General features: G+C 40.3%; 1 protein-coding gene across 1 annotated transcript in view; it reads left to right on the forward strand.

Moving 5' to 3' along the window:
- LRFN2 (leucine rich repeat and fibronectin type III domain containing 2) overlaps window positions 1–23212 on the forward strand; it is a gene marked incomplete at both ends in the record, with an annotated part of 39084 nt that extends 15872 nt beyond the window's left edge. The window contains one exon of the mRNA XM_082307723.1: window positions 22294–23212. Coding sequence (XP_082163849.1) covers window positions 22294–23212 — 919 coding nt within the window. The remainder of the gene's footprint in view (window positions 1–22293) is intronic.
- Between the last annotated feature and the right edge of the window lie 1360 nt (window positions 23213–24572).

Below are 24572 nucleotides of genomic sequence, written 5' to 3' on the forward strand. Positions count from 1 at the left end.
GTTGTGCCTAACTCCGGCAAAGTCCTAGAACTTCCTATCCAAATCCATATAACCTTGTAGTGGCAATGGCCGATCACATTTCTTCATTCCTTGCTATTTCATAACTCTCCATTTAGAGTCACTAGATGTTGTTTAACTACCGAAGGTGGTATTGAGCAAAGCCTTAGTAAGACTTTTTGCTGTCTCACTGCTTTCACTGTGTGTATGTGGGATTGTGCTGTAGACAATTTTATTTATTCTTTCGTGGCACCCCTTCAATGTGGCTAATCACAGTAACAAGGCCAGCGCTTTGACAAAACATTTGGGAACCTGCATTTGCTATGAACTTAGTCAGGATCGCACTCTAGCTCAAGGTGGCCAAGCTGCGACCTTACAGCTGCATGGTGCTGAGAAGTTTCCAACTTTGCTAGTCATGGGGACCCACCTCCTGACAGTTTGCTGGTCCTCATATCTCCCCAGTTAAGACTGGGTCAACATACTTGCTGAGCTTCATGCCCATCAGTTAGTGAAACTGTATATGTCTGCACTAGGTTAAAACCTGTTTTCTACTGCTCTTTACATGATTTCAGTCCAGAAACTTTCCATGTTTTTAGGGTAGCAAAGGGAGCCTAGGAAAAGCCATAGAAGCAGAGTCCTTCTTCCTACTTAAAGAAAGTCCCTGAGGACATGATCTGCAAGTGTTTTCCTGGCTTCTGCCATTTTCCTCTCTTTCACTTAACCCTGGTTAAGCTTGTTGATGACAGGGAGGCATATACTCAAAAGACCTGCAGGCCACTTTTCAAATCAGGTCACATTTGCTAGTTCCCAAACAAGAGATGTTATCTTGGGGAAATTTTTAGGCTAGTGCCTCAGTTTACCCAAAGCAAACCTTAATCTGCCATATAATGGGACAGAACCACAAAATAATTGATTGCTCCTTACATTGAACAAGGAGCAGATTTTAAAACTAATTAAAAAAAAAAAAAAGATCCACACTAGCTGGCCTCACAGTCATTGCAGCAGCATGCAACATCTGTCTAGCACACCCTCCAACCACCTGCCTCTGCAATGGCTATGAAGAAGCAAACCATATATCAACTCAGTTTTATTTTCTAGCCCTGTTTAAAATGGAACAAACACTGGAATATCTGTCCCATGGGAAATTCCAATATTGCAACATCTGTTTCTGTCAAGAATCAGGCTGAAAATTCTCCATAACTGTTGTTTTGTTTGCTTATGGAAAGAAAACATTAAAAGTATTTCATTTGGAAATGTGGAAATGTTGCTATCAATCTCTTTGTGGTTGTTACAGCTTTGGGAGTGACAGCCCCATCCTCACCATACATCATGCCCCTTGGGGAATTATTCTCCTCCTGGAAGCAAAGCTCCCGAAATTCATCACGTTCACTTTGCTGTCTCTCCCCTCACCACAGAGATCTTCCTTGCCTGCATATTGTCCCTGCTTTCAGCCCCTTCAGTGGTGAAGGGATGGTTGTGGTGTACAAGGAGAAGGGGCAGCTGTCTGTGGGGGAGTGGGAAAGGAGCAGAGGATGCGGTGGAGGAGCAGAGCAAGGGCTTGAAGCAGAGCACCGCTCACAGGTGCCAGGGAGAGGAACAGCATTGTGGCTCCCTACAACTATAGCTTTCACTTTAATTTTCCTGACAAGAGACAAGAAGAAAACTGCATCTAGCAGAAAAACCTATTTTAACACTAAAAATTCGTTTAATTTGAGTTATCCGATCAGCTTTGCCGTCAGAATACTGAGGTTTTGCTAGACGTATCTAGCGTTAGTGCCTGTAAGAGCTTTGAACACGTGGTCCAAGAGACATCCAACTAATGCAAAAGACTTGTGCACTTTACACAAGCTCTCTCAGGGAGGGGACGATTTGGCATGAGTAATGAATCCCTCTGCCAGACAGAAACCAAATGGCTCTGCCTTACGCAGCCGCAGCTGCAAGAGCCGAAAATCTCTGGCTGACGTTCATGTCCTGGGAGCCATTGCTTTTTTCAGTCGTTCTCCAACACTAGCAATAGATACCACACTTGTCCCATCCCAGCTACACTCTCCCTGCTAAGGTTTGCGCTTAAGTGAAACAATAAGCCCCTCTTACATTTTCAGATGTTTTGTTCAACTTTGAGTGCATGATGTTTTGTTTTTTTCCTTGCAGTGACAGCACAATTTACCAGGTGACACGCATTGCTGTTTATCTGCAGTGCCGTCTCTTACATGTTGTTTTAATGACAGTTAAAAAGGTAGAGAGCTGCACAACATTTAGCTAAAGGCAGAAGAATGAAGATGGAAGATACAATATGAAAAGGGTGACACATGTGAGCACATAAAATGGTACATTAAAGCAGAGGGATCAATTTTGGGGGAAAAAATTCTTTATCTTTCCTCCCCCTTTCCATTCCCAAATATGAATTACATGTAACTTTGCCTAACACAATCCTTATTTCTTTTCATTTTGTTCCCCTATGGATTTTTCTACAAATCAAGAGCTGAGTAGAGCTAAGTCACAACAGACCACTTGTCAGGACTGAAACCTCTTTTTCCACTTGTGATTTAATCCATGACCAGACTGAGATTTGTTCAGCTTTATTTTCTATTCAGAATTATCAAGCTGGAGGTTTTGTGAGACCTTTTGCTAACTAGTGTAATTATGAGAGCTATGACTTTTTTCTGTGCAGAGATTTTTTGGTTTAAATGTTTCTGCTAGAGAAATCATTTGGGACTGTGTTTTATGATTTGACTGGCTGTTTATCCTTTTGCTCTTTCTTCTCACCCCACTATTTTGAGATACCTTTTATGCTAACCATTATTTTACTGAGCACAGGTAGATAAATATATGCTTAGGACACAGTTTCGTCAGTCAACATAGGATGTTTCTGATACATGTATCTATCATATACATAATGACAACTACACTTGAGATAATCACAGGTGGAAGCAACCTGCCATGAGGACTCAAAGATAAGAAATGCAATGTTGGTTTCAAGGATGGGTTAACATACACAATTCTCTAAAAATTCAGTATTTTCTCTACTCCAGCACAGGGGTAACATGAGGTGCTTTCTTTTGCTGTAGAGCAGGCCAGGAATGGAAGCAGAACAGCCCTTTCTGTGGGTTCCAGTCCTATTTTGTATCCTCAGGAGCTATGGAAATTTCACTGCTGTTCAGTCAGATTTGGATAAGCAACAAAACTTTTCAGAGACTGTCTATTCAAAGAAATATTCAAGCTTTTCTTAATTAGGCCATTGCTAATTCTAAATATCTATAGGTAGAACAGCTCAGAAAATTTTAGATCTTTTTCTCCCAAAATTAAAAGTGAAATTATACAACATGCAAGAAAAATATGTAGGCAATAATATTCTATTCCATTAAAATTTTACAGGTTTTCACTGAAAGACAAGCAGTAAAAAAGAGCTTCCTAAGTTCTGCTTTTGAAAATGGATAGCTGAAAAGGCTAAATTTTTTTTTCCTTGAACCTCTGAAAACTATTATTAAAAGATGCAAATAAAACTACTTCATTTTAATTTATTTTTTCTCAGCTTCTGAGAACTAGGGGAGACTTTTCTGTTATGAGTCCAGAAAAGCTCTGTTAAACTTCAAAGCAGAACTTTACAGTGTGTAGCTGAGAATTCCTAGAGTTAGTATTTTGGCAATCTCACGTCTTCTATTTTGTTTACGAAAAGTTGAGTGTAGTTGACAACCTACACAAATAGACTGCCTGGCTCCCCAGCAGAGGTTTCCATACCACCTAGCTCCAGCATCTAGTTTAGACAGTGATTGCAGAGGCAGCTCAGAATGGGTTGCCCTTCCTTCTCTTGCCAGCTCCAGCATGCAGTCAGAGCAGAGTGACAACTGCTCTCCCTTTCACTGGGTCTCACGTCTCAGATGGACCCATGAGCTGGACTCACCACAGCCGCAGGCAGCAGGGCTGGCACCCCACGGTGCCCGGATGGGAGCAAGACCTTGCCTCTCTGTAGTGGTAGATTTTGAGCTCTGGCCAGCCAGAAAGGTGGAGCTTTTAGTGGCTGAGCCATTTGCAGATGAGGCACTAGCCTGAACATAGTCCAGCTCTCTCTGATACATGAATTTGTTCTACAGAGATATCAGAAATAAAAACTTTTGGTGGCTAAAATCAGCAGATATATCTCCAAATGATGTGACTGATACACTACTCCCACAGGCAGTCCTTTTGAAGGCTGGTTCGTGATGTTATTATACAGCTGCTTTTGGGCTAAGTTGTGTGCTTCAGAATGCGCTTCCCAGCACAACTGCAAATGAAAGGACTGACGCTGATGCAGATACTGTGGACAATAAGTGATGTCTGCCTGTCTGACATTTTCTTCCTGCAAAGTGAACAACAGTGAACAGAGTATAGGAAGTGACAATAACCAGCCTTAAGTTACTTCTCTGATTTCTCCTATCGGTGATCTGGTTTCCCCCTTCTTGTGTTACATGCACATATTAATCTGAAAACTATAGCCTGACTTGTGAAGAAACTCCTAGAGAGCTGACAATTTTTTGTTGGCTTGGAAGGATTTATGGATTTATCTGTTCCAGGGATGTTCCATCATTCTCAAATGCTGAAGCTTTGAGTGAGTTATGGCCCTGAGGAGAGTAAAATGCAACTATTAATCATTGGCAGCAATGGGATATCCTCCATGGGCATCATGTGCCATTGTCAGTAGATCACAGAACTGCTGTTGACCTTGAGTGGAGAAAAGTAAAGGATAAAGGTCATCTTTATTTCATCTACACAACAAAAGTTTTGAAAATGGCTTGTCATGAAAGCATTAAAGATCTGCTGCACAAAACCCTTGGGCTGAATGATACTGGCTTCCCCTACAGACTTTCTGATGATCAAAGTGATAGTAGAGGCATCTTAGAACTTAGTAGTACTGTAGAAACTGTAACTAACATGCTAAGCTGAAAAGGCGCTGGTTTTACGTTCTTCTGTGTTCATGTGGTCCTGTGACCTTCAGAAAAAGCTTCTAAATGTTTGGGTTTTTTTCCCTGTGTCTCTTTTAATAGTGATAATAACACACAGAAGTACCTCACAGTCACAGGCACGTTTCAAGTGGAAGTGGCTGAATATGAAACAAATAACCTATCTCTGGACACTCCAGAGCTGGCTTTAAATACCTGGGACTACCTTCTTTTTCCTTTTACACGTGAAATGTTATAGTATACCTTTTTCCATGGTGTCTTTGCACCCCCTTCAATTTCAACAAGTTGTCCTAGGTCTTTTCTCATAAATAAACTCTGGATACTTGTCTTCATTTTATGATGGCCTTGGGCAGATTGCCTGTGTCCACCTGGGTTTTCTCAAGCCCGTCTCTCAACCGTATTGTGAGGAGCCATTGACTATGTAGACAGTCATCTTGGCCAATAACAGACCATCCATCACCCATGACATTATTCTTTATATTCCAAATCTCTGCAACCCCTGCCCCCTCCCCCAATCATAGAAGTTCATACCATCCTCTGACTCTTCCAAAAACAAAATTCACAACTTTAATAATTCACAACAGCTTTAAATAAATTAACTTTGCCTATATCTTGCCTCAAAATCTGTTGTTTGCTTATTGGTTAGTCTTTATATGCAGATGTGTAAACCACTCTCTGTATTTCTCAGGCTGAAGTGAAGACCTATACATTCAAATTGGAAATGAGCTGTGAAATTTTAACCTTGTGGCATGAACCAGTAGGAGGAGGTGGAGTCACCAACTCCTCATCCCCCAAGAAATCCTTAAGACCATATGTCCAGTAAACTGCTGCACTGGGGCTCAGTGGAAGAATTCCTGGATAAACTCCTCAGCCTATGCTGGACTCTGCTGTCCAGAAGATCAGACTAGATCATCATGACTACCCGTACTGCTCTTAACATTTGGGAACCAGCCCCCTACAAAGGCAAGAATGTAAAAGCAGTCAAACCTTCAATCAAAGTCTTCTGGTAAAGTCAGCAGGTTCAATAAAGCTGAATATCTCTGTGTACACTAATGCTACAATTGTATGCATTAAGATTTCAATTGCCGTAACTTTTGTGACTGTGAATACTCATTACTGTTAACTGGCAGTCATGTGACAGCAGTCATATGCTGAATGGATCTTCTTAGGCTGTATCAAAAATAGGTTACATGGCCTCGTCTTCCTTAAGAACTGAGAAGACCCTTTTTAACTGACATGGTAGAAGGCTGTCAAGCTTTCAGTCAGTGCTTGTCTCCAAGTACCAATTCTCCCCTTACAGTCCTGAAAGTAAGGCTGATAGAAACAACAGGTACTGATCATTTCAGAAACTCCTGGTCTAGAACTCTGTTAGGAAAGATCCTACGAAACCTTAAGCAATGTCCACAGGTGCAGAAAGCACATAGCTGCATCAAAGTCTCTCTCTATCATTTTTTATTCCTTGGGTAAGCTATTAAGCTATGATCTATTAAGTGTCTCCAATCCTGTTCCTCTGGAATCTTTTCAATGGATTTTCAATGGATACTTCTTTCTTGCTTGACTGTAGGTATGCTCTTTGCTGGCCAGTCTCTTGGACAGTTGCATCCAAGGATATTTTGAGCACTGCAGACACATATCTCTGCCTTTCAGCCTGCCGTCTGTGCTGTTAGTCATTGTGGAAGAGGTCTAGATCTGTCTTTTTGGGTGTATTGTTGTCTGGGATGGTTAGTGGTCACCGGAGCCATTCATCAGTGTCTTTCTCTTTGCTGCTTCTGCTGGTATTATTGATGTGCCTGTGTCAAGGTCTCAAGTGCTGCAATGCCAGCAGGGCTGCAGTTGAGAGACTGCAGTATCAGGTTTCTCTTAAGAAATAATCCCAGACTCATTCCAGTGGTGCAGGTTTGGCCAGGTTTAGTGAGCACAAGCAAAGTCTTAAAACACTTCTGCTGTTACTCACTGAAGGAAGAGTTAAGGCATAGTGTGCTGGTGGCTGGGTGAACAGTCTCAGTACCAAATGGCTCCCTAGGACCACTGCGCTCATCCCTGTGACTCTACTCTGATTTAAACCAAGACGAAACCAGCTGATGCATTTGCATTTTTGCTGTATCATCTTTTATGGCCATACTGTCCCATATACTTCCAATTCACCTTTATCTGAGTCATCCTGCATCCATGGTAATCTTTTCTTCCTCCCATCCTTAATAGTGTGCATTCCTGACACCAGCCATCCTCAAACTTGCAATTTCTGCTTAGGTAAGGGATTTGTGTTTCAGTCATGTTTCCTAGCTAGGTCCGCTTTTATCATGCCTTAGTAAACTTTTGTGTGGGTAACTGCAGTAGCCATTGCTCCACCAAGCCTTAAATCTATTTTAGCCAATGCACAGAAACATTGGAGGAGCCAACTCCACCTGTATAGGATTGTCTTATAGCCAAGAATAGAGCCAGGAGTTCCCTCAACTCAGAGTAGCTGTCTCTTGAATTTTATAAAGGGTTTCCTTTAGAGTCTATTCTAGTTAGATACTTTTGGATATTGGTTGAAGCATTCTGAAGTCCTCAAAGTATTTGCCTAAAACTATAGTGAATTCCTGTGAAATAATGACCCTTTGTTTTAATCACATGGGTCTCTCTGAAGATGTTTATGGGTTCTTGAGGGAGACAAACCTTGTAATCTGAGAAGATTGCTTTGGGATAAAATATCATGCTAACAACTTCTCTCTCAAACTCAGAGCAGCATAGAAATTTATAACTTTGAAAATCTGTCTTTTCACGTGATTACAGGTTGATCTCTTCAGAGACAAAAAATTGTGGCACAATGTCACCAAATACTGCAGAATCTGAATTTCATTCTTATGGGTAATGAACCTAGACAAATCTAGGATGATGAACACAGAAAGGAGCATAACTTTTGTATATTTGATTTTGCATCTTATGCAACTAGTCTTTGGCAGCAGACGAGATCCAAGTTTGCTGAGCAATACATAAAAGGCCAGTTGTAATGGGAGTGGATTTTTCTCTCTCAAGGAATCATTAGCATGTTGGAAAACAGTAGACAGAAAAATGCTGAACATGAGCAGTTTGAGAAAGAAAAAGAGATGCTATCTCTTAAATCCTCCATTGGGGAATGTGTGATAAGTGATCCATACAGATACACTCCTACAAGATAACCTTTTTTTAGGCCGTACCATATGTTCAGGAGCAGAAATCACATTTGTCTTCGTGTTGGAGGGAGGGTGAAATGATTCATTCCAGAGCAAGGTAAAAAAAAAATAAAAGTCCACAGAACAGTGGCTTCAGAAATATGTCTATGAATGTTCTGGGGATATTTCAGAGAATAAAGAGGCCAGTATCTGAAGACAAATCCAGAGTGCACATGAGAAAACAAGACCTAGGCAAAACTTGTGGCAGGCCACCATGTATTTACACTATGGAGTGATAAATTGCACTGGTGGTTATAAAAACATTTCTGTCCATTCACCTTTTCTATGGCACTGCAAAAAGTTGCCAGCATGGTCATTAAAAAGCAAGTAATTTTCTGAAACATAGCGGTGAAGTTTAGTCATGACAGAATAAAATCGTTTCTGCTACTGAGGTGTTAAAACCAATTAAGCATTCTTCAATATTTCATTGAAATTTAATCACTGTGAGTCAGAGTTATATCTTCATTAGGTGCATAGCCACATGAATTTAGGACAAGACTATCTTTGACTTGTGACTTATAGTCAAGCTAATGTGGAAGAGAGAAATACACGTATTGTGGAGAATCATTTGGCTCTGTCTGTAGTTTCTGTTGGCTGAGATAAGTTAATTTTAATCTGCCCACGAGGCACGTTAGATACCAACTTCTCCAAGTTATGTAAAAGGCAGCAGCTTGTAGAAGTTTACTGCAGTGCCACAGCTATCTCCACTTCATCCCTGAATGTAGAACTTTTCAATCATCAAATAATGATTTGTAGCACCATCACAGTAGGGCCAATATTTCCCAAGTCAGGTCTAGAAAAAAGATTCACCCTGAATGTGGGGGGATAGTACAAATACACACCTGAAAAGACAGTGTGCACATGGCCAGGAAAAGACTATGCCCTAAATGTCTCTTCTGAAAGCAATCCTGACTCTTAAAATGGATAAAAAGCCCTTGAGGTGCTTGGACACAGGATTTTTCTTACCTTTATGATCTGCTGAGAAAGGCATAAGGAATGAAACAGGTGTGTTCTGCTTGAGATGTCTCCAGGGACTGTGGAAACAAAGGCAGCTCCAAAGCAGACTTTAAGGACAAAAGACAGCTCTTGTTAGGCCATTCCCATTTTGCTGCTTTTGCTACATCTTTTGGGGGAAATGTATGCATTCCTCTTACAGACACCTGGTGACAGCCACATCCTCCCCTCTTGTTTAGTCAGAGCTGCTGTTCAGCAGGTTTGCAGCTTCATTTCTTCTGTTGGTGACTCCCTCCTTCTGTCATTTTGGTGAGGCAGAGAAATAAGGAAGGAAATTAAACTTTAAAAAAAAAAAAATATGAATCCCTTCTCTCCAAAGCTGGCTGACTTCCACAGCAAGAAAGTAGGAAAGGTCATCTCATCAATCAAGATGCTCAAGTCTAGCCCTCATTCTCTCCAAGGGAACCTGGAGCCCAGCAGCTGTGTATCAAGTCATGCAGAGGCAAGTTTAGGACTCCTCCCGACCCAGCCCACTGCAGAGAAGCCAAAATCAGCAGTTCTGCTAGTGCAGACTTAGTAAGGGAGTAAAGTTCTTGTCTACTTTATTCTCCTTCTCATACACTCTGAGCTGCACTCCAGTACTTCTGGGGTGATCATTTGTTGAGAAAAGAAGAGAAAATGCTTTACTGAAGGCAACAGATTTTGTTCTTTCTTGACTGCAGAGGTAAGGAACTCTCCCAGCCCATACAGTGGTTAAGGCGGGACATGCTTAAGTTTCCTCTGGAGGATTACATTGGCTATTAAAAATATTAAAAATATTGAGTTGAATACCCTTATTGATAATACTCATGATAAATATATATATGGAAAAACAGAGTCATAGAACTAACGTACCCTAGAATGCAGTGCTGGCTGCGCTCTCCAAGAAGCCTGGAATCTTATATTTCTATGTAATGATTTTTTTTAGAGTATTTATCTTACCTTCCTTTCTAGAAATGATAGTCTGGCTTTTTACTCCTTAGTCTTTTTGGAGGGGTCACACTGAGGTTTTGATGCTGCTTGATGCTATGAACCAATGTCTAGCTCATCTTTTTTGCTCCTAAATATCAATGAACATTTGGCAAATTTCTACTACTGCTCATTTTGACAGGATGAGGACAGCATTCCCTTGTCTGATAATAGAGGTGACAAAAGATTCTGTATTCTCCAAGCAGGCAAAAATTGTGGGTTTAGTATCATTGTGTGTTTGATTTGCATTTTATTCCATGCTCTCCTTTTTCAGTTCTTAGGGTCATTTTTGCATGTCCTACTTACTTACGCTGTCTGGAGTTACATCAGGAAAGCTCAGAGAAGATTTTACAGAGTGAAGAAGAGAGAGCTTTGCTGGCTTTACACTTGAAACTCTGCAGAGGAGAGCAATCTGCCAGTCTCTTCCTTCATTACTCACTGCTTTGAAAGTTTTTCAAGCAAAGATAAAGAAAAATCCATTCTTTCATTTCACTTTCAACAGTACAGGGCGCTCTTACACATACAATTCCACAGTATTTATAGAATTTTTCAATGAAATTCTTCATAAGCTGTTTTGCATTGTCTGTAATGACCTCATATGGATGCATATAACATGTAGAGGCTTTTGTTCTACTGGTGGAAAATCAAACATCCATGACTACAAAAACCTTCAAGTATGATGACTAATAATTAATCATGGTAAAGAAATAATAAATCTAGCACATCTGGATGTAGCTATACCAACAGACTGATGGCATACCTAGAATTTCTTGTAGTTGGTTTTCATGTGAAAACTTATTAATTTGCTGATCAGCTGCTCATTGTCTGAGTCTATTTGATCCTAAAACCATATTCAGCAAAATTGCGTAACTTAAGCTGTAAGTGGGTAAATCTCAGGAGCCAGGTAAAACTTTAATCAATTGGAGAAGTTGAAACATGAGAAGAAATTCTAGTGTTTTCTTAATATTACACCATCAAACCTAAACAGATCAGTTTTGGTTCTCTGAAATAAAAGGGAGACACCAAATTTGAGCAGTCTTATATTTGTAAACTCATTTAATAGGTAACCTTGCTTAAAAGTAGGATTTAATTCCTTTCCAAGTACTTCCAAACCTTCTGTATACCTTCCGTGAGTGAGGAATAACATGAGGAGGGCCAAATATGTATTTGCAAAGTATATAGCTAGTACCTGGAAGAAGAAAATCCAATAAACACTGCTCATGCTTTCCTCTTTGCAATTGGTTCACTATTGGGATGCACAGGCTGGGATTCTGGACTGCTCACATTCAGTTTTTGGGTCATGCCATTAGCCTACCAGATGACTCATGACAGCTTCCTTCAGTTTTCTGGGTCTCATTTGTAACATGTAAGGAACTAGTAGACTACTTTTTAGTATAATTTGTTCAAGTACTAGAAATCTGTGACACTTGCCTAAGATCCTTTAGCAGAGAAACATTTCTAGGTGATAATATCATGCTACTATTGGAATCTGTCATTGACTTCTGCTTTTCTTCCTCCTGAGGTCATTATAAATTAAAACTTGTTTTCTTACTGGATGGATTTTACTTTCCTTTTCAGTAATGTATTTGTCACTCTTCACACAGTATGGTTTCAGTCCAGGCTCAGCTTTGAAAGAAGCAGGGTGTCTCTGGTTGCTGAGAAATGCTTTTATCTAATTTTGGTATCACAAACTGAAAGGATGTAACTGTGTTCTGGCCTTTTGTAGAGCATTCTGAAATTCAACGTCTCTATGTCTTTCTAGCCTATCTAGTCCTTGTAGCTTTCCCTTTCCTTTGCTTTACATGCAATACCCAGAAAGTGGCAAAATGTCAAACCCCTGCCTTAGGAAATGCCTTTATTACATATCTCTGCTACTTTTTTTTTTTTAACTGCCTTTTTCCCCCCCCAGGAGACAATGATTTTGACCATTAGTGATTTTTGCACCCTGTGTTCTCACTCTGCAATTGAAAAAAATACTTTTTTCCCCAATGTTATTGCAAAAGTCACCATGAATCATCCTGGTTCTCTTTACTTTGTGCATTGTTGTGCAAGTTTCTCAGAGATTTTTGTTGCAAAAGATTTTCTCCCTCTTCTAACTCAGAAACTAAAAGCTTGATGATTGATACTAAACGTTTGTTATTCAAACTTTCCCTTACTGTTTTTCAATAAGTTTTCTTAATTTACAAGAAGCAAGCAATTCTACTGAATCCATTTTACATACTAAAAGGTATTTCCAGTGTTTGCTGAGAGGCTAGATGCTTGGGTCCTCAATCCTACAGTTTTTCTGCTTGCTTTTCAACCTGCCTGTGATGGTAAAAATCTCTCCAAATAAACACCTTTTTATGTTTCTAAATCATGGCTATGTTCTTCTTTGTGTATAGGTATATTCTGGCTGTATCTTTGGTGAGTTGATATTTTTGGAGAATTGGCAAATTCTCCAAGTTCTCCCTTCCTGTCCACTGGGAATTAAACTCATTTTTTCAACTTCATAATGAGAGACATGCTCAAGATTCTGGTAGACAACCATTCCTGGTTTCTTGAGACTATCCACAACAAGTTCAGTCACTGAGGTGGGGGAACACTTACAGGATATTTGATTAAACTTTTTAATAACGCATAAATTGTGTCTTAAACTGATGCTGAAACACTTTTTAATGCAGACTGATATATCAGTGTATACACAGTTTCTATGGGTAGTGAGACCTTTGATTCACTTGACAAGACTCTTCCTTTTGGTTGGAATAGTTAGAATAGTCCTGTCAGCTGTTAGCTAGCACCACACTTCTCCCACCAGTGCACAAAGATTTTGTGACAGAAGAACCTGAAACAGCATGCTGGAGTTTGCTTTGACCAGTCAATTACAAAACACAGACGAACATAACTTCAAGCAGTGCCTGGAGTTTTTGTCATTCCAGCACTGCCTTCCAGAGATAAAATTAGCCTGTGTGATAGGACACAGAGTTTCTGCAGGACATGTGAGTTGCAACCTAGCATAAGCGCTCTGTGTAGTAAGCATGAATGAAATTGCTGGTAAGTCACTGAAGATCCTCCTCTTCACCTCAGCTCACATGAGCTCTTACAGAAAAAGGGGATGGGCAGCTGTCAACCACTATAGGATCCCAGTTAGCTCTCTTTGATCCTATCATTATAATTTGCACTGATTTCACTGCCTAGAAATAAGTGGAAAGCCCCACTTGTAACTCTCAAGAAAGGACAGCATACAGCTGAATCTCACAGCTGTGTTCTGCCAGGAAAACAGCAGAATCCCTTTTGAAAATTAATTTCCTCTGAGCTCCTAAATGTGCTCATTACTTCTAATGTTGCTTCTCTCTGGGAACCTCTGTTGGTATTGTAGGATGACTTTTCTGGTGTAACTGTCCAACTCTACCTAAAAGAGTTCAAAATTGTTTGAGTCAGAGGGAATAAGCATAACACTTCAGCCAAGTGGATGGGCCATTTGTCTATAAAAACCTGGGAAAAGAGTGTCCCAGGTCCCACACTCTGCTTGATGGCTTGAACACACCTTTCACGGATAACTTTTTTCTCTTCCCATTTTTAGAAATGGGGTAGTTTTAAAGTGTTGTTGCGACAATCAGTAGAATAACTTACTGACTTTAGATATTTTTTGATTAATCTCAAATTTGCTGTCTGGCTTTTTGAAACATTACTGTGAATTATGATATCTTTATAACTCTATATTAACATGATGCAGAGTGAATTTATTAGTATGGCTATGAATTGTTTCCATAAATACTTCAGCTTCATATTTACTAACAGGAATATTGTGTGGGCTTTCAATTACTCTGCTAATGAGCTTAAATATGTTTTAGCTGGATTTGAATTAGTGTGAGGACTTTTCTTCTGAGGCAGTTAGTATCTCAGATATATTGAGGTGAAAGTTGTTCTGCCTGTAGCTGAATAGCTTGGGTGTAACTGGATTTATCTTTTGTGCTGTCAAATGTTCCTAGGGTATGTCTGCATTCCCTTTAAAGATAAAATTTAATGATCAGGGCACTAAATGCCTACTGCTGTCATGTCCATGTGAAAGAAATGATAGCATAGGTCAGGGAGCTTCAAAGTCTTATTTTGTGTTGTTGTCATACCAACATTAACCAAAATGAGGTTGTCCCAGTGCAGTAGCTTGCACCTGGACAGCTGAACTGAGTACCTTCATTGATTCAGGGCATTACGGGATGGTTCTGGTAGTCTTCATTCATCAAGAAGTGCCTCACCAGTTCTGCCTGTCTGTGGCTCCCTATTGTTTGGAAGTATCTGGTTGGAAATAATAGAGAGATGAGCATTTCCTCTTGGAGAAATGGCTAATGGAGGGGAGCAGAATACCTTGTACCAAGGTTCCCCTTTCTCAGTCCTGTGCAGTAATGTCCCCTAGAAGCCTACGCTTTGTTCTGTCACCTGCTGAATGACTTCAGTACATTCCCAGGGGACACCATTCAGCAGCCTATCAGATATCACCAGAAATTTGTATTCTCTGAGCCAGTAGTTTAATGTTTGGGTTTTTTTTTTCCCCTTTCCCCTGTAGCACAGGGGATATATTCATTATCAGTATCTCCCTGGCTCACCATCTTGTGACAGACGTATCAATTGTTTTTGGCTCTGTCTTCTCTTCCCCACCTCCCACCCCACTTTTCCAAATGATCAGAAAAGAGCATAAGCAAATTAGGAAATAATAATGAAACGATATGTACTATGTGTTTCATTTGACAAGACAGATTCTCTGAAGGGCAGCTGGATGCATGAGTGATGAGGAGACAATATTCAGAAAAGCAGGAAGGGATTTGTGTTTAATAATAAATGTTCCATCTGAAGGCAAAATTATGATTGTATGTCATAAAACCCAAAAAAACTAATAAAATAAAAAATGCAGGAAATTATTCATGCTGGGTTGAGTCAGTGTTTACTGAACAAGTCTGGCTACCTCCTGGTATTATCTGACATTTCCTTATGTTGACATGACTGACAGAAGAATTACGCCCTGTTGCTAATACTAACAACTATCTTTTTTCCCAGGACACCAGAAATACAACTGTCATTTTTTTGAGATGCAGGCCACAATAGGTCTCTGTCTTTCTCAGATTCTTAGATTAAAAAATCTTGAAAAGATTCTTAGATTAAAAAATCAGGTGCCAAAAGACAGTGAGATCTCGCACAGAAATGTACTTGGTACTTTGTATTTGTTTTTTGATTCCTGAGGCTTTAGGATGATCTGAAGATACATGTTCAAGGGCTTTTTTAGAAATTTGAAGGGTCAGAAATTAATATCCCTTGTTAGCTTACATAGTTTTTAATAACATTTTAGATTCTACTCTCATCCCATGACTGCACAAACTGGGGTTTTCTGGGATAAAAACACAGCAAAAACTGACAGCAATATACACCATAAAACTTTCAATGAAACTACAAAAGAAGAATGCCAACTGTGCAGTCCAAATTTGTCAATTACTTGCTCTTACTCACAGGCAATACATCACCTGTGCCATTTTCACTGCAATTTAGATCCTTTTAGTCTTCCTTTGATCTTTTTTTGCCCTTTTCTCCAGCCTTCTTAGTCTCTATCCACCATCTGAACTCTTTCCACTGCCTTGATTCACTTCACTATCTTTCTAATTGTCTTGGTTTTGCTGAAAGATCTTCACCTATGTTTGATTGCACTCAACCATATATTGAGCTGTTTTTGTGATCTTGGTCCACATTCAGTGGCCACTTGGACTTCTTCCATCGTTTTGGTGATAGCCACATGACTGATAGCACCCTGCCAATGGCTACTTTGAACCTGTTTGTCTTTCTATCATTTTCTGCTGCTCTGACACTGCCAGAGCCACCAATGTTCATTATCCTCTTTTCTTCTCACATTCTCTCCAACTTCAGCCTTCTCTTCCTTATTTCCTTACCTGTTCTCAATGAAATAACACCTTATTACTATCTCTGTCTGGTAAGAAGCGAGATCTGTGTGCCATTGAGCTACATCCACCAGGCTTTCAAAGATACTTTGTGTGGTCCTTCTTCAGGTAATGAACTCTGTCCTCTGATTACTCACTCTTTGTACGTGCTCTTTAGCCAGTCTTTCTCTAGTGTGTCACCATTGATACTTTCCCTCTCCCCCTGCTCTGCCATCCTACTTTAATCTCACTGGGGCTGAAGGTGGACACTCCACCTGAAAAGCAGGACTTTATGAGACCCTTCTAAAATACTTTAAAGGAAGATTATCTGGAATCATCATTTTTTCAGAATTACCTGTGAAACTGGAACGAAGGAAAAAAACCAAAGATTTTAAAATAGGGGACAAAGTTATTGATGAAATAAATGAACATTTTCGGTTTGAGATTTTCACTGAAAAATGAAAATTGGTCAGATTCCAGTGTTAACCTTTTCTGGATTGATTTCTGATTCTGAGAGTAATCAGGGTAGTATTCTGCACTTATGTGAATTCAACTTTGTGTAAGAGGAAGATTAAGAATATGAATGTACAGTGAGATTGACATTTTCATACTAAGGTATTACTACACAGGAAATTTAGCGTGCTAGCTAACTGGAATATGATTTTACAGAACACTAGCTATTTCACCCTGGCACCCCTCTGCCTCTTCCTTTTCCCCTCTTCATTACAAACTATAGTGCATAGTGACAGTGTTCAGCACTGCTGTTTAGCAGTTACTTTGTAATTAGTTTATAAGCTACAGCTGTGCTGGTAAATTAATGAGGGCCCAGAAACATTCCCATGCACCAGAACCCCGTCATCTATACTGCTAATGTCTTGGTACAGTTCCTTGCATGCTTTTTCCAGCATGGTTCAGGAATTAATATTCCAAGGGCTATTTTTGATATACAGCTTTCTGAAGTCACTCTGGAAGAAAAGAAAATCTACCAGCAGAGACATGGACTATTTCTTTTGAGGTGTCTGCCTTGGGAAATGGCATGTAGACATAGAATCTTACAGGAAGAGTATGGGTTGAGCAGCTTAGGCACAGAAAATTCACACCCAAGCAATTAGGCTTTTTTTTTCTTTCCTCAGACATAAGCATTTAATAAATTAGCATGACTTTCCATTTTAAACTCCTAGCATTCACTTCAAAAGGAGAAATAGTATTGCAATATAGATAGTATATAGCCCTGGATAATACAAAAAAAGGACCATGAGAAAAGCAACATAGTCTAACAGGTCAGTATAAAACTGAGTCTTGGGAATTGCAAGTGCTTTCCCAAAGGAATTGCCTTGACAGCTCCCTGCAAGTTCTGTGATTAAAGCAGTTTCAGGCTAAAACTAGATGGTATCATACCCCTCTTGCGATGGAGAAAAGGAACAGAATTGCCTAGCCAATTAGCTTAATCTGTCTTTTCTCTAATTTGTCTGCTTTGCATAACCACAGTATTAACCAGCAGTTCACTCCTGCTAATCCCCAGCGCTACAAAGAAGAAAAGAACCCATTTGTATATTACAGTGTAATCATAATATCTACTAATTTCCTTCCATACACTATAGGCCTCTTTTGAAAGGAGATTGCTGGCATTATCCCCATTTTATAAATGAGGAGACTTACAGTACAGCAAAATGATTTCTCAGGAACTGAGAGTTACTGATAAAGTAGAGCCTGATATCAGTGTAACTGATAAAGTAGTGAATAAAACTCAGGTCTCCTAAATTCTCAGCACATTTGCTCCCTGCAAGCTTCAGTGCTCACTTGCATCTGGGATTATGAGTGAAGGCTGCAGCAAACCTTTTTCTCCTGCATTTCTAAGTAATTTATTTTCTAATTTTCTTAGTATCAATCACCACACACTGAATTGAGTAATTACAAAACTGCTTCCTTTCCATATGTTGCGTCTACAAGGATGTAACAAGGACTTTTTAGTGGTGGTAGAAAATAAGGCTGACTTCAAAGAAGAGTGCTAGCACTATCCTTCTTTTTTTTAAAAAAGGGCCTCATGGTCTCATTTTGGTGCTTTCATAAAATGAGACGTAAATCTCCATGGATTGAAGGGAACGTATTGTTTGCAAAAACCCTGCAAACTTTCATCTCAGCTTTGTAGCTCTTCATCACACATAAACTCCCATAGGAGCCTCTGTCTATTGCTATTCTATTTCAGACACTTATGCTATGCCTCAATCCTGGCCATAGATCTCCTCCTTTTCCAATAAGTGATGCTATTGTGCCAAAGCGTGAGCAAAGAGGGCTTTTTTGTAAATTAAGAAGGTCAGTTGTAAGAACCCAGAGAGGTCAGATCCATGTTCTTATATGAATAGTTTTCCTTGGAGCATTTTGATTTTCAGATAGGATTCAGAATCTAGCTTAAGAATCAGGTAACAAAATCCTGGCACCAATGTGGAGGAGGTTTGTCTGCTCCTCCTACCCAAGGAAAATAAACCAGAGGAGAAAGACAGAAATTATTGTCTTATGTGTCTGGACAGTGAAATTTCTGTAAGGAGATTTTCAAATTTCTTGTTGTCCTAGCTAGGACTACATTTACACTTACACTGTTAACATATTTGAATATTCGTTTGCTTTCCCAGTCCTCACTGTTCCCAGCCTCCTTAAACTGTACACATTAAAACCTATCATTAATTTAAAAATAAGCAAGTGTTTTGCTAGTTGATCTCCTCTCGCAGTTAGTCAACTGTTACTCTTTTTTTCCCTAAAGAAAGGCTATTACAAATTTCAATCTCTGTTCGTCTTCTGTAATAAGAAGCATCTCTGCAAGATCACACTGCCCTGAAGAGCAGGTAGACAATATCAGGCTCCTTGCCTCAAGATACTGCTGCAATTAAGTATGTTTGCTACCTGAGGGCTAACAAGTGAGCACTAGGATCTGAGTTTCAAAAGCTAACAACTTCCAAAAGCTGATTTTGATCTCCAGTGAACCAGGCTATAGATCCTTGCTACCTGGAACTAACTTTCTGTGTTTAGCTGATGAGTTGACTGAACAAAGCCTTGCAGGATGTCTGCCTAGACACAGTTTTAATGACCCCTTTTAGTTCTGTGTCAGCTCCTAGCTATTGAGTCCCAATGGTAGGGCACAGTGGTCCATGATTAATGGTGCTAGATGTACAGAGCAGCCATGAAAAGACTCCCCCTGATAGGCAGCAAAGCAAAGATTGAAGTGGCATCTTGCAGCTACCCATGTTGGGGACAATCAAAGAGTCATCAATATCCCAGAGTGAAAATATGTCTGCATCGATTTTAGGTGTGGGGAACGTTAAGAGATGTCATCCATCATAGCTGACTGGCATTGTGTTTGGGGAGGGTGGGCTAAACCATGGAGAAATGCCAAAATACTCTTACAATTTGGCAACTTCATGAAAACAAGATCATCTTCCCTGCAAGCTAGAAAACTGAGTCTGAGATTAATTACTTAACTCCTAGTACTCTTGAACTTTGTGCTTATTCCTATGCTCAGCTGTTCTTTTACAATAACATTAATTTGAATATTTTACAAGAACATTTGAAGTTTATTTACGGAAACATCGACAATTCTGCATTTTAGATGTATATGGAGAGTTGATTGCTTTTTCCGTAATTGGGATTGCAACTGTGATCTTTTATAAAGCTATTATTAGTGCCAATATTATCACAGCTGTAGCTTCCAGGACTGATTGGGTTTAGAAATTACTCGGTTTCTTTTAAAGGCTAAGATGAGCTTTTATGGCAAGATTCAATACAGTTAACCTGGTCAAGTTTTAGGACTGTTTGTGGCCTCACTGCTGTACATTTTAAAATGTACTGGCTTTACATTTTGTGCCACTATCACTACCTGCCAATCCTTGAAATAGTCCAGGCAGTTACATTTCCTTGGAAGCTTGTGTGTAATCGCAGTTGAAGAAAACAAGTTGTAAATGATTGAAGTTATCAGTGTTCACTCTATATAAACTGGCATAATGTGTTAGGCTGAAAGACTGTATTTCTATATACATAAGATATGTGCAAAGCTATATATTATATAAACCTAGTTGTTTGCTGTTTGCTTGGAGAGAATAGAGAGGTCTCTCTGTGTTTCATCAGTGCAAAGCAAAAGGAACCACTCTAAAAGATGGTGCTATAGCTCTGTTTTTTGAGAGTTACGACTCAAGTCCAAGACGCAGTTTATAGGGCTGACTGTTCTTTCTGCTAACAGTCCTACTGTTTTGTAATGAGGTTTCACAGTGAAATAACTTCTGAAGGACTTAGGCACTGCAGAATTCTTAAAGCACGTGGCTGGGAGTGATGGTGGAAAGTGAAGTATAGCACTAGGTAATATGGAAGGAGATATGAAACAATTGGTGAAACTGTTCAAGAGTTTGAAGATCATACATTTGAAGATCAATAGTGTTCTGTAACTCCATATATCATCCTTGGTGTGCGCATATGAAATTCCTTGAACAATTCAACAGAGTGCAGGATTGCCCCAGCTGCTGTGGCCAGTGGTGTGTTGTTCTCAGAGCCACAGGGAAAGGAGAACAATTAGAAATAACTTGAGACCAACCATTTTGACTATTAGAAACCATTTTAGCAACTGTGTCTAGAGTTTTCCAGGAGGGCTGCTTTATGACCTCTTGGCTCATTCTGAATAGCTCATCTATGTCTGTGCAGAACACCTCCATTAGGATGATAAATGTGCCAAGAATCTCAAATATAACATTGAGTAAACCTGCCAGGTGATGTTTATATTCCAGGTGTCTCTCAACGATATTTCTTTTCCTTACAGAATTATTTGGTGTTTGCTTTTTAAAAAGGAGCCACATCCTCACCTGTGGCCAGACTGAAGGGTTGTGTAAGTGGCGTGAACGCATAAATGCAAAGATGATCAGAAGCTCATTTTTGCCGTGCCTTGACGTTGCTGCTTCTCTGTGCAGGCCTGTTCCCTCCCAGTACACAGAAGGGCCTCTGCAGGACTGCAATTTATGCTAGCTGTGATGACAATTTGAGGCTAAGAAAGCCTGGCACTCCCACAGGGAGTATGCCTTTTTCCTCTGGCCAGGCCTTACCATCCCACTTACAGTCACACCAGCTTGCTGTGTGGTGTAAGTGCCTGTAGGGCTCCCTTGTTGCTGGTGCTAAAAATGTGCAGCTCTAAGTCAGAATGGTCTGGTTTTAATTTCAGCTTTTTTCTCTCACTCAAGCTTGTTAGGTGGAAGTACAAAGTAACGTGCATGGAGTACCTTTTTGGTTTTATTCTTGGCTACCCACCAGGCACTGAATCTGGGATTCTCCACTGTATTCCACTAATGTGCTGCAATTTTCACCAGTTTGAAGTGGGGGTAGACCATGTTCATTCCCATCTGCTAATTTTGAATGCTAGTGGTGCTCTAATATTGCATGAGTTCAAAGGACTGCTTAAGTTTTGTGGCAGCAAAGAATAATATCCATAAATGACCAAACTTGGAGCACAGCTTGGACCTAGCTATTTGGTTTTTGAAATTGGATTTGTATTTGAGTAGAATTTTTATTTTAAAGAAACCTTCTTGTTTTCATCCTTGCATCTTCCTACCTCTCCTCACGCTTCCACAGCCCATGCTGCCAATGCCAGTATTTCTTTTTCACTCACACAGAGGAAGGTGGTTGCAGGGAGAAATTTCTGGCAAAGAAGATGATAGCTGCATTTCTAGGAGATGTTTTCCACAGTGGGGAGTAGGAGGATGGGGAAAGTAGGTGGGGGAGTGGAGAAAGAGAAAGAAATGGCTGCTTGCCTTGCATTCTCAGGGAATGAGAAAACTAAATGTAGCCCCTTGTCTTCACAAGGTAAGCAACCTGCTGATGTTACACAGTAAATGTTCAGGCACCCATAAAGCGATGTGACAACTGCCAGGTTCAGGCTCAGCAAGTGCAAGGCTCATTTGCACACTCAGAAAGAACTGCTCTTTCTAGGCATATATTTTTATTCTGAGTTATTTGTTCAGGTTTGAATGTACTTAAGATTAGGACAGATGCAAGTGAGGATAAAAAAACCCAGACTAGTTTGGTCTGCTTTTTCTTATTGCCTTTATTGCACATTTGAAAGATGGCCCTTAAAACTTGTGCGTTACTGAATGCTGGGATGTTGGACCCACAGGAGCTGCGAAGCTTGAATGCTTGTTTAAATTTTATGGCTCTGACTCCTCTCTGCCAGTACCCAGCACAGTAAACACCACACTGTTCTTATGTCTGTTCTCCTCTCTTCCCTTAGTGTCAAGAGTAACCAATTTTTTTGTCTATTTTTTTTTCTTTTTTTTAAAGGATGATTCCAGCTACAAACAAAGCCTTTGTTGTAAACAACCTTGTTTCTGGAACAGGCTATGACCTATGTGTCCTGGCAATGTGGGACGACACAGCCACAACGCTTACTGCCACCAATATTGTGGGATGCGCCCAGTTCTTCACCAAAGAAGACTACCCTCAGTGCCAGTCAATGCACAGCCAGTTCCTGGGTGGGACCATGATTCTGATCATTGGAGGCATCATTGTGGCAACTCTGTTGGTATTCATTGTAATACTCATGGTCCGCTATAAGGTCTGCAACAATTCCCAGGGGAAGATGTCTAACGTCAGCAATGTCTACTCACAGACAAATGGAGCACAACCAGTTCAGAACGGAGTCTTGCCCCAGGTCAACCCCAAAGTGGTGGTGAGAAACGAACTTATGGAGTTTAACTGTCGGTCTGCCCGGAGCAGCATCTCCTCTTCCTCCAGCTCTGCAAATAGCCACGACTGTGATGACTATAGCCTCCAAAGTGAACAGGGCACATTGTCCAGTAAGTGGAGGCCCCCTTCCAGGTCAAAACACAATATTGACCGGCTAATGGGAGCTTTTGCCTCCCTGGAACTGAAATGTCAGAAAAAGGAGGAGATGACAGACTCCAGAACTTCCACAGTGGCCCGCCACTCGGACAAAGAGCCACTGCTGGGCCAGCCGGAGTCCAAATTTCGCAGCCTCCTCATGTTGCCTCTGGAGGGCAAAACTAAACGTAGCCATTCTTTTGACATGGGGGACTTCGCCACATCACAGTGTTGCACCTACCCAAAAAAGATAACAAACATTTGGACAAAGAGGAGCCTCTCAGTGAACGGCATGCTTTTGCAGTACGATGACAATGACCTAACAGGGGCAAAAGGGACTTTCGGGAGCTCAGAGTGGGTAATGGAAAGCACAGTGTAAATATCAGTGTCTCCCCGCCTCCTCTTCTCCCCTCATATGTTATAAAGTGTGGTTTGCTGCAGGGCCATGCATTTGGGAAGAGAGGGGAGGAAAAGTTTTCAGTTGTACTGGCCAAAAAGATAAGTAAACAAATAAGTAACAGGGATACTAAAAGAGAAAGAAGGTCATGAAATGTGAATAGGCACGTATGGCACCATTCTTGTCTGGCCCCAACTAAACCATGCGTGAATGTTTCAAGGAATTTGCTAGTTGTATTTAGCATTGCTTTCCAAAAGTTCCTCAGATTCTTGGTGAACTGTCACACAAGATTAAACAAGGAAGATGAAAAGGGGTTTCACAGCACAAATTTAATTTTACAGGGTTTCTTTTTTTTTTTTTTTTTTTTTTTAAAGGGCACCTCTTTCTTTTCTTTTAACCACAGAAATACACTTCTGTGGATAAAAGACTGGTGCTAGGATATATCTGGTTGTCATTGCAAGTGACTTTCTCAAAAGTGCAGACAGGGCATCCACAGGGACAGATCAGAGAAAATTGTTCAACATAATCTCATGGTGTTAACTGTGACATCTGGGAAAACAGTACTTGTTGTTGAGTGGGCTTTTGGTTGCGATTTAATGATTTTTGTTCTGGTTTGCCTCGTTACTGCTTTTGAGTCATTTTTTCCCCACAGCAGAAAGTATGTTTCCATGCATTTTTTGTTTTTGTTTTCAGTCTCATCCCAGATGAAAAGATATGTACAAAGGTCAAATTTCTAATGTACTGTATAACCCACCTCCAATACCACCCCTTTATATCCTAGGAAAAATTAAATCTAGGGGCTAATAAATTTTAAAAAAATCATCCTCCTTCTTCCATCTTCTTCATAGTCTCTGCTTGTCAGTGCTCAAGGCAGATTGCAGCAGCTATTGATATCTGTATGGGTGTTGCTATCAAAGATGGGAAAAATAGTAATCAAGATTTCCTATTAAAGGACAAAGGGAAAACAAAAGTAGTTCCCATGAACTCTCCACATTATGAATATCAACGGCTTCTGGCAAAGGTCACACTGTCACTCCCTTCAGCTGACAAAGAAGACACAGACTTTCACCTTATTTTGACAAAAGCTCTTTGTCTGTACAGTTGCTATGACAGGGCTTGACTGTATCAGTAGCACCACAGGAAATGTACGTTTTTGTATGTTTCAGGGGATCGCATATGTTCCCAGTTAGCCATGGAAACCGAGTTAAATCTGGGTGTCTCAGAGCAGGGGATCTCCCATGTGTCCCCTCCATTACAGATAGCCCTTCCCCAGTCCCCCGTGTACTCCTGCCCCCCGGTCTCTCACCCTCACTAATGTACTTGCTAACTGAGAACAGGAGCT

Source organism: Platalea leucorodia (genome assembly GCF_965183815.1).
Source record: "Platalea leucorodia genome assembly, chromosome: 3".
Taxonomy (NCBI): Eukaryota; Metazoa; Chordata; class Aves; order Pelecaniformes; family Threskiornithidae; genus Platalea; species Platalea leucorodia.